Consider the following 19,169-nt stretch of genomic DNA (forward strand, 5'->3'; position numbering starts at 1 on the left):
AATAAGTGGACAGGCAAAGATGTTGATGCTATTGGAGGGTGATTCGCACGTGTCATAGACACACGTGGGGTGTGCAGTACTAGTTCACTCAATTTCAATTACTTAATATATATAAAATAGTTATTATATTATAATAAGTTTGGAAGAGCAGCTAGCTGTGTTGTGTGTGTGTGTGTGTGTGTGGGGGCATTTAGAATCCAAAGCAAAAGAAATGCAGAGAGAGAGAGAGAGAGGGGGTGATGGTGTAATTTAACGGCAAAGGCAGCAATGGCACGTGAATGCATGCAGGCTATGGGACCAGTTATTTATATAAGGCCGTTTTCACTTACTTCACAGTACACACCCAGATATTGTTGTCTGCAGCGTCCTTCCCTGAAATATCAACTATCATTTTTTTTTAATTTTTTTTTGTTGTGAAATGTTTTCAAAAATAAAATTATTCAAAATATATATCACTTCATTTACCCTATTATTATCCTTATATTTTAAGCCGAATTGCATAGAACCCAACGAGAGACTTAAATGCACATATGTCCAGAACAATTTCACAAATAAATCTATTCCTATATATATATATATATTTTTTTGATTCACTATATATTTTTTTTAAAATACCTCTTATGATATAATTTGAACCACTTTCTTTCTTTAAACTCTAACTTAACCAATAATACACATTGACCCCAAATTAAACAAATATATCACATTCACCCCATTTTCACAATTTTTTTCAATTTTTTTTTCTATGGAATTATTTTTTTCCAGCCGATCGCCTGCGTTGATTTTTTTTTTTGTTTTTTGAAAAATTTTCTGTTTGCTGGAATTTTTACCGGCCGGTTGCCGGAGTTGACCGTTGTTCTCCACCGTTGATTTTTTTTTAACAACCAACACAGTTATTTTACTGTCAACGCCGGAGACCGGCCGGAAAACAAATACCGAAAAAAAGGCCAACACCGAACACCGGTATTGACGGTTTAAATTGAGGTCGAAATTGGTTAATTGGCGAAATTGAGACTAAAGTAGAGTTTAAATCATGAAATTGGGTGTGAATTGGGGATTGAAGGAGTTATGGGTAATTTTGGTATATATTACTATTAGAGACTTTTCCTTAGTTGCAAATAAAGTTTGAATGGGTGTGGATATATTTGGAAGGAAGAAAAGTAAGATGTTCCTCTTTTAATTAAGTGTTCTTGTCATGGTTGTTTTTGCAATTGCCCCTATATTTTATGTGTTGCTTACATGAAAACAATGTCGGTAAAACGAGGATGCATGTATGTGAGTTCAAAATTACTTGAAATTTGTAGTTTTATAAATTGTCGCTACACCAAAAGAGCATTTTTCTAACTCTTATATTCGTTTGAAAAATTATTTCCAACGGTGAAAAACAGAACGACACTATAGATTGAGTTAATTCAATATGAAGACTAGGGTAACATGATTAATATTCTTAGGATCAAGCTTATGCAAGATCAAAAAATAAGTTGATAGAGCTATCACAATCAAGTTATAACGACAACTTCCTTTCCCGGTCGTTTTAACACGCAGACTCGAAGAAAGGTGCTTTACCTTTTAGACATGAATTCCCTTTATCTAATGATCAATATCCTAAGAAATTTTATGAGATTAAGAGGATGAGGGCGCAATTCCTTATGCCTCGGATATATGCTATGTGTTGTACGCATAGTAAGTTCAGTCTAATTCAGGCGTCGGGTGCTGGAACACAGTAAAACGATTCTCAACTATCTTCAATTTAGAGGACTAGATATATATTCTATGCTACTTTTCCAAAGCTACCATTGAGTGCCTTTAGGATACACATTCTTGTTGAGTGTAGAATTCACAAAATATGTTTACTTTACGTGAATCTTTTATTTAGTTTTTAATTATATTTGTGGTTTAATTATATTGTGTTTAATGATATACTTTGTTCTAGATTTAATTGCGTAGGAATACATTAACTCAGTTTAAAATAATATAATCATGATACACGCGGAAGCGTGTTATGATTAATTTAGCATATGAGGTTAGTAACCTATGTTAATTGCTTGCATAATTGAGAGAACTGGGGGATCAATAATCACATAGGGGAATGAAAGAATTCAATGCCTCCGAATTCGTGTAATTTAAATACAACTTGTATAAAATCAGAGATCTTTAAACATACAAGATAAACAAAAACTTGTATTGATAAAGATTTTGCAGCGGAATATAAATGACACAAGTTTTAAATCATTATCCACAAGTATATAACTTGTGGATGGTGCCTTCATAGGCGAAAAACAGTATTCAAAAGAATACAAATGAGAAGCCAATATCTTCTCTTTTAAGAAGAAATCACAAGTTGATTTCTTCGTAAATCAATTCCTAGACTCTATAGCTTAACAACTCTCTAGAAATATAATTCAGTATTCAAAAGAACACAAATGAGAAGCCAAGATCTTCTCTTCTAAGAAGAAATCACAAGTTGATTTCTTCGTAAACCAATTCCTAGAATCTATGATGATATTGCTTAGGAGCACTCTAAGAATACAAATCAGTAGTATCCAATGATATTGAATACAAAAGAGACTCAATTCTGTAGTGAGAAATTCATAAGGTAAATAGGGTGTTGTCGAAGATGTTGCCAACACCCGAAGCTCTGTGCTCTCAAGTCTCTGCAGAAAGGTGAGAAATGAACTGAGTTCTTTTATTTATAGAGTCCAAGAGCTCATTGCCTTGCACGTAATAAACACACTAGGAGAGATAATGAGTTAGTGAGATAATGAGTTAATTGATTAATTAAACATGTGCTTAAATAACTACCCACAAAACTAACAATAACCGCCCAGTAATTCTAGATAATAAATCCGAATTAAAATAATAAATCCTATAATAATAGTAAATTCGGAAATAATAAAAAAATTTAGAAAGTCAAAACAATTAATTATATTTGACTCAAAAATCAAACATCCAACAATCTTCCCACTTTTAACTTTCTGATCAAAACCTAATTTTTCATCAACTCCTCTTGCATAAAATAATTTGAGCTCCCCCCTGCATTAAACACTTTGGATCTTCAAACTCCCCTGAATATCAGATCACATATAATATTCAACTTAATAGCATATATTGAGATATATGGAAGTTCCAAAATAACAAAGGAGATTACAAGTAGGATGATTTAAGATTCAGCACTTGAACCACTGCTAGAATTCGTTCCATAATCATCCCCCCCCCCCCCCCCCCCCCCCCCCCCCCCCCCCCCCCCCCCCCTCGGTTTTTTTTTTTTTTTTTTTTTTTTATAAAGAAATGCTAACTCCAATATTTCAATCATTCAATATAATGACTACGTCAACAACTCAAACAAAACAAAAAACAAAAAAAAAAGAAAAATTTGATGTGGTTGATAGTAATATTATTGTGTTTATAGTTATTTTATTGTCAGCGACAGTAATACAATTACGTTGACTTGTCAAGAAATCAAATAAAATTAAGCCAAAAAAATATTAATATCGTCGTTGACTCTAATTGTACTGTCAACGACAGTATAACTACTGTTGTTAATGACAGTACAATTACGGTCAACGTTTAGCGACGGACGTGAAAAAAAAAAAAAAAAAATCACTAAAAAAAATCAATGCCAGAGACCGGCGGGAGAAATAACAAACCAGAAAAAAATGAAATAAAATAAAATCGAAAAGTCAACGCCGGAGACCGGCGGCAGTACAATAATTTTTTAATTTAAAAAAAAAAGTCAAAATTATTTTTGTGGTCAAAATTGATTAAATTGGGTTACAATTAAAAATTAGATGTAAAAGAGTTGGGGGTAATTTTGGTAATTTTATCATATATATGAATTTTTCCTTTATTTATAATACATATTAAAAGAATAGACTCATTGACAAAAAAAATATAGCCCATAAACCTACAATAATAAAGATGGTTGATTAGGGTCTTATGCACAAAAACCGCATATTAAAAAAACACTACAGAGGTTCTTACTAATAGCCCATTATTTTTTACCATTAAATTTAATGAAATGCTATTTACGGTCACAAAATTGCTATTTGCGGTTTATAACAAAACCCCCAAAACTTTTAAAAATATTCAAAAACCCCCCAAAACTGCAAATAGCAAAAAAAAAAAAATCGAAAATTCGAAATCAAGCTTGAAGAAGGGTTGGGCTTCGATTTTTTGATGTAATTTCGACTCTTTTATGTGTAATATGCATTCGGTAGGTTGATTACGGAACCAATTTCATGTTAAAAAGCCCTACAAATCGATTTGTAGGGTTTTTTTTTCGCAAAAAAATATGTTCAAACGCCCAAGATGGGCGTTCAATTAAAAAAAAAAACAAATTGCACTGGACGCCCAACTCGGGTGCCCAAATGCAGCTTGCACGCCCAACTTGGGCATGCATTGCATGAATGGGCGCCCACGTTGGACTTTTACGCGTTTTGGGGGGTTTTTGGATTTTTTTGGGAAGTTTTGGGGTTTTAGAGAGATAAAGTGTCTTTTTAGGGGGTTTTGTTATAAACAACAAATAGTAATTTTCAAACCGCAAATAGCAATTCCCTAAATTTATCATGTACACACTTACTTAATCTCGATGATTGGGCAACCATGACTATCAATGTGTAATATAATGATATGATCCTGCTGTTATTGCTAATCTCCACAAAGCAACACTTTTTCAAAACATTCTTCTTACAATATTCATCATAAAGGAAAGAAAAAAAAAAAAAAGAAAACTCTTCTTACAGTCAGTCAAATCTTTAAACAAGCACAGTTTCAGATTAAGCTGATACAAATACAACACAATTACTTCCCACTAAAATTACAAAATAAAATTCACTGGCTAGGTAGCACCAATTACACACAACAAGGCAATCATTATATATTTATATTGCATCAGAAAAAAAAAAAAAAAAAAAAAAAAAGGTAGTACAGTACAAGTTAGTGTACAATCTCTGGCCAAGTATAAATACTAGCTAGATCTATAGATTACTAAAGTTTACTGCTATAGGGTATCTAGGTTTCTTGTCGATTAATCTTTCAAGTATCTCAACACTTTGTTGCATGGAAGGTCTCTTTTTTGGTTCGATTTCGAGACAATCTAGAGCAAGCTGAGCAATCTCAAAAGCAGATTTAGATGGATATCCTGCTTGTAAACGTGAATCCATTACAGTCTTCAACTTATTTGGCTTGCGTAAATATGGCTTTATCCAATTCACAAGACGATGTTGTTCAGATGGACGTTTTTTGTCTAATGCTCGTAACCCAGTCAGCATTTCAACTATGATCACACCGAAACTATATACATCACTCTTTACGTACAAGTGTCCTAAACAAACAAACAAACAAACAAACATGCCCCTAGCTATTAGAACTCAATCATCCATCAGCATCAACTATACACTACATGCATGCTTTCAATATATATATATATATATTTTTTTTTTTTTTTTTTTTTCTTTTTTTGCATATTGTTTTACCTGTTGCTATGTACTCAGGGGCGGCATAACCGTATGTCCCCAATACTTGAGTTGTCACATGCGAATAATCGGACATCGGACCGTCTCTTGCCAGACCAAAGTCCGAGAGCTTAGCATTGTATGACTGAGATAAAATTAATACACCAATTAATGTCAACAAAAAACACCAACTTATCAATGAAATATGTCTAGAGCTTCTTAATTACCTCATCCAGCAATATGTTTGAGGTCTTCAAGTCTCTAAAGATAATTTGTACATCTGATCCATGCAAGAATGCCACAGCACGAGCTACTCCAATTAATATCTTGAGTCTAATCTCCCATGGAAGCACCAGAAATGCATAACCTCCTAAACACCAAAACCCAATATTAACACAATATTTTGTGGACCTATTCCAATAATTAATGAATCATTTAAGTCGACCACATCGATCGGTAGAGGAATTTAATTTCATACTTCTAAAAAGTTGCGCCTCTAAGCTTCCTCTTGGCATAAATTCATACACGAGCAGCAAGTGTTGGTCCTCCAAACAGTAGCCCAACAGCTTTATCAGATTGGGGTGAGAAAGTCTTCCAAGGAATTCCACCTCAGCCTGCAAACATTCAATAAAGTAAATTTTTTTTTTAATCTTGTTATTAACAATTACATGAATAATTTAAAGAATCTCAGATCGCGTATGTATCTCGTCGTTATGTATGGTCAATTATCATGGCATGGCCTGATCTACCGACTTAATTAGTATGACAGGATATCATTGCACATTGAGCATAATCAAAACACAAGTGTGATGGCAAAGTGAATACAGACAACAAAAATAGTACTGCAATTCAGAAACTTGTCAATGTAGTTACTAATTACCTTCCACTCTAGAAATCCCTGCATGCTTTGAGAACTCAACCGCTTAACAGCAACTACGGTTTCTCTTTCATTTTGGGAGGTTGATTTCTCATGGATCCAGCCTTTATAAACGCTCCCAAACCCACCTTCTCCAAGAAATGAATCACTTGTGAAATTTCTAGTGGCAGCCTTCAGTTCCGAAAAGGAGAATATCCTTAAATTGGGAGTTACAATCAACTCATTGCTTCCACCTATTATTGCCTTGTCAGGAACAGCGTTGTCTTGTCGCAATTTCATAAATCTACTCCTACGTGATATTGGTGCTGCAAAAATACACCAGTTTCAGTACTATTGTTCATTAAACAAGTTACATGTCGAAAGCAATTAATGTGCTTTTTAGCAACATGTGGAAAGATATGTTTCCTAAACTTACTGTTACCGAATCAATACCTGATATCGAGACGCTGGCTGGATCCTTTCTCTTTGATGGTTTTAGTGCAGAGCTCCAAACTGCATTCCATGGCGGCAAAAGATGTGATAGCCTATGCATTGCTTTTTTTCCAGAACTAATCATTTCACTTTTATTTTTTTCTTTCAAGGGTGATGCAACATTTTGCACACTAGAAGAGGCCGTCATCAGTTGTCGTGCTATCTCATTTGGTGACAAAGATTTTTCTCTCTCCTGCATGGCGTCAACCGCATTTGTTCTCACATTGGTTACTGGAGCTATCACATTCTCCTGTTGAGGCAACACATTAGCAACATTTGCTGCTATCTCATTTGGTACCAAAGGAATATGGTTCTCCTGATGCTGAACTCTAACAGTGGATAGAACACCATCAGCAACACTAGTTATCTCGCTCGGTTCCAAAGATTCTGCATTCTCTTGCTGCTTAAGTGCAACCTCAAGTTTTAGTACAACGTTTGCTATTGCTGGCCTTTTCTTCGGATCGTCACGCAAGCATCTTCCTGCGACCAGCACAAAGGTCTTCAGGCTATCTGGCGAGATTTTCCGCCTGAGACTTGGAGCTATAATCTGCTCAACTTGTCCCTTACTAATGTAATCTCGAGCCCACATGGTTAGGCTTTGTTTATCTTCTTCAGCACATGGCTCCACTGCTGGTCTCCCGCACAATACTTCTAACAACACCACACCAAAGGAATACGTGTCACACTTTGTAGTTAGTTTACGAGTTCTAAGATAATCTGGGTCAAAATACCCAAATGTGCCTTTAACAATATTTGTGCTAGCTTGGCTTCCAATTTCAATTTTGGCTAAGCCAAAATCCGAAACCTTAGCTACAAATTTTTTATCAAGCAATATATTTGAAGCCTTTACATCACGATGTATGATTCCGTTTCCAGTGTGAAGATAGTCCAGCCCTCTGGCAGCTCCAATGCATATCTGAAGTCGGTGCTTCCAAGAGAGAGGTAACCAAACATTGCCTTTCCTAGCAAGTTTGTAGAGATGGTCAGCCAGTGTTCCACAGGGCATGTGCTCATAAACAAGGATCATTTCATTTTGCTCATTGCAGTAGCCAATCAGGGACACTAGATTGACATGTCGAAGCTCAGAAAGCATTTCAATCTCTGTCCAAAATTCACGCTTCCCTTGCTTCGAGTCTGGTTTTAATCGCTTTATGGCCACAATCTCTTGCATGTTTTCTACAAACCCTTTGTAGACTTTGCCAAATCCACCCTTTCCAATAACCAATGCCTCATTGAAGCCATCAGTGGCCGACAGGATCTCAGCTAGTGAAAAGCAACGGCAAAGTCTATTAGTCCTTGCCGGTGGCTTCTCTTCCTCCTCGAGGGTAAAATTATCCCCCAAATTTTGCGGCAGCATATGAACAATGACACTTAGCAGACAAATTACAGCAATGACAGCAGTTGCAACCGCATTTCTGCGACCAAGAACCGAGAGTAGAAATCGGATAGCCCGGGACGACGACGAATCTCGTGTTGGGGGGGGCAAGGGGTTTGGGCTGGCAAGACTATTGTCATTGTTGCTCAACTTGAATATGTCAAAACCTTCAAGTGGACTGTGTCCATCCATAAATTCATGTTTAGAATACAAGGAAACGAAGATATCACGTTTACCCTCGTGTTTGTTCCCATTAACCATCACCATGTAGTTGTTATACCAGAGGATGCCTTGATGTTTCCTTTGTCGGTGTATGTCCTCACTGGTGGTGGCAATCATGTCATTAATGAAAAGTGTAAAGTCCTTGAGCTGAGCCTGCGCCATTTGGAGTCCTTGCTCGCAGAAATGAAGCCTGATCAAGTACCTGAAACCAACATCCACAGGTATTTTCCAGGTGATATTATTGTTGTCAAGCTTGTTTGCCGACATCCCAAACATGCCGCGGATATTGAGTCGGTGAACAATTTCAAGTGCGGTAGAATTATCGATGTGGATAACGGAATTGGTGGCAACCAATTGGACACCAGCATCTCCACTATGACAGTAGGAAAGGGTGGAAGGTACTGAGATAATCTCGATGCCATTAATGAAAGCGTAGGTGTTTTTGGAGGAAGAAGAAGAAGGGGAAGGGGAGAAGATAATGTTGAAGGGAAGGTGATTCTGGTGTGTGATGATGATGCAGAATTCCTTAGCAAAAGTAGTGAGAGAAAGAGCACGTGCAGTAATGGAGGCGCTGAAGTTGGAGAGTAGGGTGTAAGGGCCGGCTTCGACGGTGAACAAGTCATCGAAGCCGTTGTAGGAAGTGGTGGGGTTGAAGTGAAGGCGGATAAGTTTCTGACCTGGATTCAGATTAAAAGTGTAGGAGAATTGGGAGAGAGAGATCCGCGCTGTGTTGTACGGAACTGCTGCGGTTGTTGTTGTTGTTGTTGTTGTTGATGATGAGCCTTTAATAATGGTTGGTGCATCTGGGAGCCATTCTCTGCCGGTGGATGCTGTTGAAGTTGTGGTCGAGGAACCGCAGTTTATAGATATGTGGTCGCCGATGATGAAGCCAACAGCTGCTCCTGTGGATCCAAACAAGACCGAGTAGACGACTATTATTTTGAGATTAAGGTGTTGCATTATGATTCTGATTGTTAGATGTCCATTCGTAAACACTATTATTTATAACATAAATATAACAACAATTATTAACATCAATTTATATGGTCAACGGTAAATGGGTGTCGCATCCTGCTAGCATTTTCCTACAAATTGCCCAATCCTTTCCTTTTGTTTCTACTTTTTTTTTCTTTTTTCTTTTTCTCTGTTTTTCTTGACCGATAGTTGTCATATCACATTACCTATTTCTTCCTAAGATCAGTATTCCAAAAAGCGGTCTACGGCGGCCTAGACCTGACCACGGTTCGGTTCGGTTCCGGTTCCGGTTCCGAACTGCCGGTTCCGGTTCCGATTTTGGAGGAACTGGAACCGAACCGAAAAAATACGGTTCCTTGCGGTTCGGTTCCTAATCGGTTCCGGTTCGGTTCCCGGTTAGAACCGTTCGGTTCTTAATAATAAATTTTTTATTTATTTTATATATATATATATATATATATATATATATATATATATATATATATATATATATATAACTTCAAAAATACTTTAGAAAACTTAAAATAAACTTTTAAAAATATATTTTTCTTAAAGTGTTTATATTTTAAAAAAATACGTAAATTTTTTTTCTTAATACTTAAATATATATATATATATATATATATATATATATATATATATATATATATATATATATATATAGAGAGAGAGAGAGAGAGAGAGAGAGAGAGAGAGAGAGAGAGAGAGAGAGAGAGAGAAAATTAATTATTTTTTTTTTTTATTTAAAAGCCGGTTCAAACGGTTAGAACCGCGGTTCTAACCGTCGGTTCCCGGTTCCAAAAATGAGGAACCGGAACCGAACCGGTTTTTTCGGTTCCGGTTCCGGTTCCGGTTCGGTTCTAAAACCGTTGACCCCGGTTCGGTTCCGGTTCCGGTTCCGGTTCTGACCGAACCGGTGGTCAGGTCTACGACGGCCCATTAATCGGTGTATAAGGCAGAGGCAGTTTAAAATAGAGTAAAAAGCAGTTTGCCCCCTAAACTAAGGACCGATTTGCACTTTACCCCCCAAACAAAAAAATTTGCACGTTTTTACCTGAACTCGTTAATTCGTTGCACGGTGCCCCCTAAACTCAATTTTCCGGCAATTTTGACCGGAATGTTAAAACATGTGCTTTGCACGTGAGATTTTGAGGGGTAAATTCGTCCCTTCACTTGCATTTTAATATTAAATACAAATAGATATTAAAAAAAATAAAAAATAAAAAAAAGGAAAAAGAAGCATTTCATCCATCACCCACCTTCCTTACCAAACCCCATCTATCCCTGTAAAAAAATTCTCAAAAACTAATTTAATAAATTTCCAAAATTTTCCGACTCTACAGTATACGCTACCAAAATACTGATCAGAAACAAGAATATAACATACAAAAAAAATCGGAAAAAAATAAAAAAAAAATTCCGACGAAAAACTTACAGCTCTTAGCAAAGATCTCCTATCCCTCTCCCGAGCATTCTTGATTGCCTAAAGCAGCAAACAATTGGTAAGTTTCTAACTCAACTAACATCAGTGACTATACCATTAACCAATTCATAAAAAAAAAAAAAAAAAAAACCTTAATTTTTTATCAATCTTTCTCGATTTTTCTAGCATTTTGAAAGAAATCGTTTCCAATCAATCTGTTCTTTACAGCGATAAAAAACCCCCCTGTTATTTCCGAATACGGCCTGAATCTACCGCCGACTTCCTGCAATCACACACACACACACAAATCGGAGAAATTAGATATACAGAAATTACAGAGAGGCGAGGTTTTAGTGTGTGTTTTTCGGAAAGAGAGAAGGTGGTCGAAGACTCGATCGGCAAATGGAGGAGGAAAGCGAGACAAGTAATGGCATCGGCGGCCGGTGGGTGACGGAATTTTTTTGCTGGGATGGGTTTGGGATGGCGGTGGCACAGTGGGCGAATGTGTGAAGAAGACAAAATATTTTTTTATTTTCTGTTTTCTTTGTTTTGTTTTTATTTTTTATTTTTTTTGTTTTTTTAAAGAATAATTTATATTTAATATTAAAGATGTAAGTGAATGGACGAATATACCCCTGCAAATGTCACGTGCAAGGCACATGTTTTAACTTTTCGGTCAAAATTGCCGGAAAAATTAGTTCAGGGGGCACCGTGCAACGAATTAACGAGTTCGGGTAAAAACGTGCAAATATTTTTTGTTTGGGGGGTAAAGTGCAAATCTGCCCTTAGTTTAGGGGGCAAACTGCTTTTTACTCTTTAAAATATTTACCATTTTCATTTTTAACGTGTGTTTGAAAAATCGGTTTTTGCCTATGAGGAAATTTTAGGCAGTCCGAGGCGATCAAACCTTGTAGGCGGATCCGGTTAAAAATTGGTTTTTTTTTTCCTAAATAAGAAAAAGTTGGGCTTTCAATAAAAAAAAAGGTTAACTACAAAGAATCCCCTAAACTTTGGACGTTTTTGTACTTTACCCCTACACGGAAAAAAGTTGCGCGGGCATACATGAACTTGTTAAATTGTTGCACCGACATTAAAAAATCCATTTTTAGCAAAATTTATGCCTGAATTGCACACGTGCAACTCACACATGAAAATGAAGGGGCAATCTCGTCGATTCACAAGATTTTCAGATAAAAGAATAAAAAAAAAGAGAGAAAAGAAAAAGAAAAAAGGAAAAAGAAAAAAAAAAAGAAAAAGAAAAAAAAGCCCACCCATCATCTTCTTCGTCTGCCTCTGCTGCAAAATAGGGGAAGGAAGATTTTTCACACCACCGCCACCACCATCCCTCTCCACCGCCACACCACCATCTGAAATTATCATATCAAATTACTAAAAAAACAATATGAAAAATCCATAATCTCAAAAGAAAAAGAAAAAGAATAAACAAAGAAATAGGGAAAAAAGAAAGAGAAAAGGTATGCTTCGTCACCTTCCTCTCTCCGACGCCGCATCACCACCACTACCACATGTGTGTTGGAGATATTAATACTAAATGATACATTTCACTAATAGCTTAAACTTTTGGTTTAGATGGTCATTCAACATGGTATCAGAGCCAGGCCAAATGAAAGGTCCTGAGTTCGAATCCCACCGCCACCCAATTCAAATATTTCAAGTGCAAGGCTTCAAATGTAATTCCCCTGCACTTGTGGGGCGTGTTGGAGATATTAATACTAAATGATACATTTCACTAATAACTTAAGCTTTTGGTTGAAATGGTCATTCAACAATCTGCTCGGCCGCCGCACCACCACCACCACCACCACCACCAAATCTGCCACCAACATCGCCACCTATACTAACGCCTAAGCCTCCACCGACTCCACCATCAATTCCTCCACTATCACCTGCAACTCCACAACCAATTCCTCCACCAACACCTCGTCCAAATGTCCAATTCCTCCGCCTATACCCAACAACCCCTTGCGACGCCGCCGCGGCCAATTTCTTTTCTAAAACCACCACCACCACCAAATCTGCCGCCGGACAGATTTAAGAGTACAAATCCCCTCACATTCAATTAGTGAATTTGGAAAGAATCACCGCCGGATTATGTGAGGCTAGGCATCACTGCCAATCGACGGCGATATGGATGGTGCAGAAGTTTTCTCATCCGGTGAATGGGAGGTTTATGTCCTCTATTTCCGGTGGGCCGCGAAGCAGAGGCGGCGGAGGGCTGCGAAGCAGAGTTAACTGGTGATAGAGTGTCGCAAAGCAGGCAACCGGCGAATTAAAGGCGGTGGCGGCGGGCGGTGGGCGGCGGTGGGCTAAAGAAGGACGAAGAGTAATTTGGTTTTTGGTGGTGGTGCGTGAAGAAGATGTAATCTTTTCTCTTTTTCTTTTTTTTTTCTTTTTTTTTTTAAATTTATTTATATTTATTAAAAAAAGGAAGAAAATAGGTGTATGAGGAAAAGACCAATTTATCTCGGCTCTAATCATGTTCTTCTCATATGTTGTGGATTTCAGTCTCTTTTTGCTAAAAATGGACAATTTCTGCTCTGGTGCTACAAATTAATAAATTCAGGTATGCCCGTGCAACTTTTTTCCGTTCAGAGAGTAAAGTGCAAAAACGTCCAAAGTTTAGGAAATTTCTTGAAGTTAACCCATAAAAAAATGATTTTATACTTTATTTTATTTTTAAAGGACATAATGATATATATGCTTGCAATGTTCGAGCATATGTTTAGATGCACAAGATTTTAGTTTTATTTTTATTTTGTAAGGATTTTTATTATATTATGATTTTATTATTATTAAAATTTTATTATGGGATTATAATGTATAAATGATGGGGATAAAATCATATTTAAATATATTTTTATATATGTTTTGTATTTATATATAATATCTAAAATTATATTGCATTAAATTTAAAAAAAAATGATTTATTTTCAATTTATCATCGATTAATCATCGCCTCACCGATTAATCTTGAGGCGGTGCTTTACCGATTCGTATTCGATTCCCACCTTTTTACAACCTTGATTAAGATAGGTCGGTTATTAGTTTGCAATAGCTGAACAAAATATCAAAGAGACGTGCTGAACAAAATATTAAAGAGCATGTTGTTTTCACCACTTTTATCTCTTTACACCACGACCTTTAAGGAGGATTAAATACACATATATTCAGACAAAAACAGTTTTGCAAATAAATTCATTTCTTATATTTTTCCTAAAATAGCCCTTATGATATAATTTCAGGGAAAATTTGACAAACTCCCCTCATCACAAAAGTGTAGTTACAACATGTCCAAATTTATTTCACATTTTTAAAATAAATCCAAAACAATTTTTATTAATAAAAAATAATTAATTATCACCATTATAAACCTCATTATTTTTTATCTAAATCTTTTGGTATATATATATATATATATATATATATATATATATATATATATATATATATATAACTAAAATTAATGTTGATTATTTTCATCGATTCATTGATTTGAAATCTACTTTCTCTCACACACACACTCATTCTCTCACTCTCTCACACACACACACTATAATGGCAATGAATATCAGCAAGCTTCCTCTGCACCTGTTGCAATGGCAATGGCAATGGCAATGGTGGCTTCCTCAGCCTTGTCGCCGCCACCGTTCCATGATCTGACTTCTCCGATCTCTCATCATCTCATATTTGAGATTACCCGATTCACGTTTTCTCCTCCACCTGATGTGGCGGCGGCGGCGCTAATATTAGGAAGAGGTGGCGGAGCTGCATTTGCCAATCCCGAAGCAATGCTCACATGAGAGAACTGCTCATCCAGCCCAGCCGTCTGATTGTAACCTTCAGTTCTCACCTTAATGGGCGGCAGATTTGCCATTGACGGCGACGAAGAGCTCGTTTCCACCAGAAAGACTTCCTGAGCGTTATTAGCCTTGCCCGCAACCTGTTTGTTTAACGAAAACCACTCTGCAATTATAGAGTGGTTTTTGTTAATTGATAAGTTTATAGTGAATTTTTGTAATGAAATTTGTTAATTACATAGTGATTTTCATTAATTACATAGTGGTTTCATTATGGTTTTCGTTAATTGATAATTTTTTACTGAATTTTTGTAATGGAACTCGTTAATTACATAGTGATCTTCGTTAATTACAGAGTGGTTTTTATTAATTATAGAGTGGTTTTTGTTAATTGATAAGTTTATAGTGATTTTTTGTAATGAAATTTGTTAATTACATGATTTTCATTAATTACATAGCGGTTTTCATTAATTGCAGAGTGGTTTTCGTTATTTGATAAGTTTTTACTGAATTTTTGTAATGAAACTCGTTAATTACATAGTGATTTTCGTTAATTACAGAGTGGTTTTCATTAATTATAGAGTGGTTTTTGTTAATTGATAAATTTTTAGTGAATTTTTTTAATGGAATTTGCTAATTATATAGAGATTTTCGTTAATTTATAGATTGGTTATCATTAATTATAGAGTTATTTTTATTAATTACATACAAATTTTCGATAACTTTATAAGGGATTTCCGTAACAGAATACCATAATCACATAATGGTTTTTTGTAAGTTTATAGTGAATTTCAATTTGTAAAAAATAATTTTTATTTTAATAAATTTAACTTTTAAAAAAAAGATGTATAAAAAATCATTTAAAAAATAATAAAAATACTATAAAACTTAAACATAAAAAAAAACCCCAATTAATTAATTAACTAATGAAGGAGAAAGAGGCGTGATAGGAGATAATGGGATAATTAGCTGGACCCCTTATTTGGAACTTATATGGCTATGGGTCCATTTTATTAGTTGATTATAGCTATAGATTCCTTGACCAATAAATGTAATATAAATTAAATTAAATTATTTTTCTATTGACATAAATATCCTTAATTATTATTTATATTAAGGTAGTTAGTTATGGAAAATATAAATATGATCCCACATTTCACTCTATATCAGTCATTTGACTACTATCTCTCTCATCCCCTCACCCTCACGTCTCTCTCTCTCCTTTTCTTTCTTTCCTTTTCTTTCCTCCTTTCTCTCTCTCTCTCTCTCTCTCTCTCTCTCTCTCTCTCTCTCTCTCTCTCTCTCTCTCTCTCTCTCTCTCTCTCTCTCTCTCTCTCTCTCTCTCTCTCTCTCTCCTTTCTTTTTTATTTTTTTATTTTTACTAGTCCTACGTCTCTCTCTCTTCCAATGTTATCAGAACCGGACCGGACATTAAACCGGCGAGACATTCGGGTCATGGTTAGACCGGTTCAACCGGGGTCAACCCGAGTTTTTTACTTTTTTATATATTCTATTTATTTTTTAATTTTATATACACATAATTACATCTAAATAAAAATTTAAAACATTAAACAACATGAAAAACTTCACTTCAATCCAAAAATTATCCATAATAATAATGTATCTCATCAAAATCATCCTCATCACATAATTAAAATTTAAAATATAAAACTAAAACATATAAATCGTTAATGTCTTTTCCATTGAAATTATTTCTTGTACAATAGATATGGTATTAGAAAATAACATAATTTGATATATACGATATTAAATGGTGAAAAAACTACAAGCGTAAATAGAAATTTTAAATTCACATCTAAACAATTTTTTTTTAAAGAATTGAAATCTAAACAAAATTATTATCACATGATTAAACAAAAGAATTTAAAAATTGCACGATTCATCTACACGAAAGAGGGTACCGGCAGGTTGCGGGGGCGGCGGTAGCTGGCGGCGGCCGGCGGTGGCTGGTGGTTTGCGGCGGCCGGCGGTGGCTGGAGGATTGGGAGGCGGTGGCTGGGTGCGGGAATAGTGAAGGCAGAAGATGTACAGACTTGTCAAACAAGTCTGTTGAGTGTTGACGTTTAACGTGTTTTTTAATTCAATTTTTTTTTTTTTAAACCTAATAATCAAAACGATGTCGTTTTGATAAAGTATTAAAAAAAAAAATATAAAACGCAGCATTTAGGAATCGAACCCGGGTCAGAAGCCGGTTCGCCGGGTCCCAGGTTCCACCCGGTCAGACCGGGTTTCTGGTAGTTGACCCCGGTTTTGAATTTATGTGGGTTTGGGGGTTAGACCGGACCGGTTTTCCGGCGGGTCGCGGTCGAACCGGTCGGACCGGCCGGTCCGGTCCGGTTCTAATAACATTGCTCTCTTCTTTTCTTTCTCACATTTTTCTCTCTCCTTTTTTTTTTTTTTTTTTTTTTTTTTTTTTTTTTTTTTTTTTTTCTAAGTTGTGTCAAGTTATAATAACAAATTGCAAAATACAATTAACAACATACAAATTGTAATTTGTAACAGCAAAAATAAATAGCAAAATAAATATAATACGGAACCACCTACCATATGTCAGAAATATTATTTTACAAATGTCTTTTCAGAACAACACAATATGGAACTAATGATAATTTACTCAAACATCAGTACTTCAAGTTTTTTTTCCTCGAACAATATAAAATATTTTTAAAAGATAAAATATGAAATAAAAGATGACATAACGAACCAACAAACCACTTTTGTTTACGAATAATCAGTACATTAAATAAAAAATATTGTAAGATACAAATTAGTAGATACAAGCAGTGTGGCATTATAGTGTTGCAATAACTGATTCTGGCTGGGGGTGATGTCATAACGGAAATAGTCTCGACGTCCTACTGAATTCACAACTTCCAAACATCCTCGATGATCTTCTAGAAACTTGATCGTGCCAATATGAGTTTTGGAAAAGAACCAAAAAATATGTGAAAAAAATATTAATTTGCAATAACGAGCTGCAGATTAAAAAATGCAGAATTGCCAAAGTCAATTAAAAAAATGGAAAATGAAAACCACAATCAAATAAAATATAAGGGACAATCAACAAACTTCAAATTGCAGACAACAGCATAAAAAATATAAATTGCAACAACAACAACAAAATAGTGGCAACAACAACCAAATAAAAGTATGCGAATAACCATATCCAAATGCAATTGTCAACAACAAACTGCCAAATGAAAACGATCTACAATGAAAACAAGTATTTTGTTATGATAGATGAAACCATTTGTTACAACACTCAACTGCAAATATTACAGTAAAGTGCAAAATATACAATAAACATCAAAGTGCAAAATACACATTAAAACAGCAAAATAAAAAACAAATAAAAAAAGACCTTTGCAGAAAACAAAATTATTACCTCGGGTCGTAATGAAACAAATAAAAAAAGACCTTTGCAGAAAAAAAAATTATTACATTGACCCAAATTTAACAAATATATCATATTCACACCCCTTTTCACAATTTTTTGAAAAAACAATTGATTATTTAATTATTTTTTTCATAATTATTTTGTTCCTAATTATTTTTCCGGACAGTTGCCGGGGTTGAATTTTTTTAATTTCTTTTTCTCAGAAAATTTTTCAGCCTGTCTCTGGCGTTGACTCTTTTTTTTTGGGTGTAAAACAGTAATACTGCACTCAGACAATATAATTACTGTATTAGACAGTAATATTGAACTGATTTTTTTTCCGAAATTTTTTCAGCCTGTCTCTAGCATTGACTCTTTTTTTTTTTGGTCTAAAACAGTAATATTGCACTCAGACAGTATAATTACTATCTGAGACAGTATTATTGAAGTATAGTAACTGTTAAACAATAGTTCCTAGTCAGGTTACGCCATTAATGAGGATATCAACATTTCCCATGAGACTAGCACATAGTGTATGTATATTGCGTCTCATCAGTCAACGGTGTTGTGACATCGGCATATATAAGTGGGTGCTCATAAGTTTATGAGTTCACTGAACTCCCTCAATCTATAGATCCCTAAGTGGTTCCCAATAATCCAGTAAAGGTTTTATGATATACTTGTACAACATTAATCATTAAGACCCAGACATCGCCGTGACTTCACTAGAGGACCAGTTGTATTGTGACCTATCCATGAGTCCCACTGAGGACCGCTCCAAAGGCCAGTGTTCATGCAGTCTGAATACTAGTGGGAGATCTGAGCATTGTAGTAGGGGTTCGATCTCTTGATCAGTCATGGATATTCTGTGTATTCTTACGATTTATAATCCATGAAGTCTGTGGCCAGAGCTGAAATTGTTGTGATTAGAAGAATGTGTTTCTCTAAGTCAAACACGAACGAATTATATAATCAAGAACGTCCACACATTTATTTAACTCATACAGAGGTCTCGATGAACCAATACCTCTAGTTCAGTCGGGATATATGTATCAAAGGGATCCTACTGTACGTGAACTATATCACACGGTTCTTGCAGGCACTTCATTGGTATTTAGGGAGTCATGATGCGTAATTGCTAGGCGCCAATATTGATTT

The 19,169-nt window shown here is 35.4% G+C and overlaps 1 protein-coding gene and 2 long non-coding RNA genes across 3 annotated transcripts; 1 reads left to right on the forward strand and 2 right to left on the reverse strand.

Moving 5' to 3' along the window:
* Positions 1-4,976: 4,976 nt before the first annotated feature.
* LOC105974556 (receptor-like protein kinase FERONIA) lies at positions 4,977-12,219 on the reverse strand. The gene is made up of 7 exons (XM_088814978.1): positions 12,068-12,219; positions 6,763-9,300; positions 6,334-6,635; positions 5,932-6,067; positions 5,681-5,823; positions 5,475-5,598; positions 4,977-5,323 (listed from the first exon to the last, which is right to left on the reverse strand). The coding sequence occupies exons 1-7, from the start codon at positions 12,174-12,176 to the stop codon at positions 4,977-4,979; spliced, it is 3,699 nt and encodes a 1,232-aa protein (XP_088671104.1). The 5' UTR covers positions 12,177-12,219.
* On the reverse strand, positions 10,669-11,088 carry LOC105968618 (uncharacterized). Its single transcript, XR_001173761.2, has 2 exons — positions 10,948-11,088; positions 10,669-10,856 (listed from the first exon to the last, which is right to left on the reverse strand). It is a non-coding gene; the product is annotated as an uncharacterized LOC105968618 (long non-coding RNA).
* On the forward strand, positions 10,734-11,469 carry LOC105968619 (uncharacterized). Its single transcript, XR_001173762.2, has 2 exons — positions 10,734-10,875; positions 11,025-11,469. It is a non-coding gene; the product is annotated as an uncharacterized LOC105968619 (long non-coding RNA).
* Positions 12,220-19,169: the final 6,950 nt, after the last annotated feature.

The sequence above is a fragment of the Erythranthe guttata genome, chromosome 2 (genome assembly GCF_056151865.1).
Source record: "Erythranthe guttata isolate IM_541 chromosome 2, IM_541, whole genome shotgun sequence".
Taxonomy (NCBI): domain Eukaryota; kingdom Viridiplantae; phylum Streptophyta; class Magnoliopsida; order Lamiales; family Phrymaceae; genus Erythranthe; species Erythranthe guttata.

Coding starts and splice junctions, on each gene's coding strand:
- LOC105974556 (XM_088814978.1), bottom strand. CDS start 12,176: ATGATAATTTCAGATGGTGGTGTGGCGGTGGAGAGGGATGGTGGTGGC. Junction 9,301..12,067: donor GCAGACGAAGAAGATGATGG/GTGGGCTTTTTT, acceptor TTGGATCCACAG/GAGCAGCTGTTGGCTTCATC. Junction 5,824..5,931: donor AGAGGCGCAACTTTTTAGAA/GTATGAAATTAA, acceptor TTTGGTGTTTAG/GAGGTTATGCATTTCTGGTG.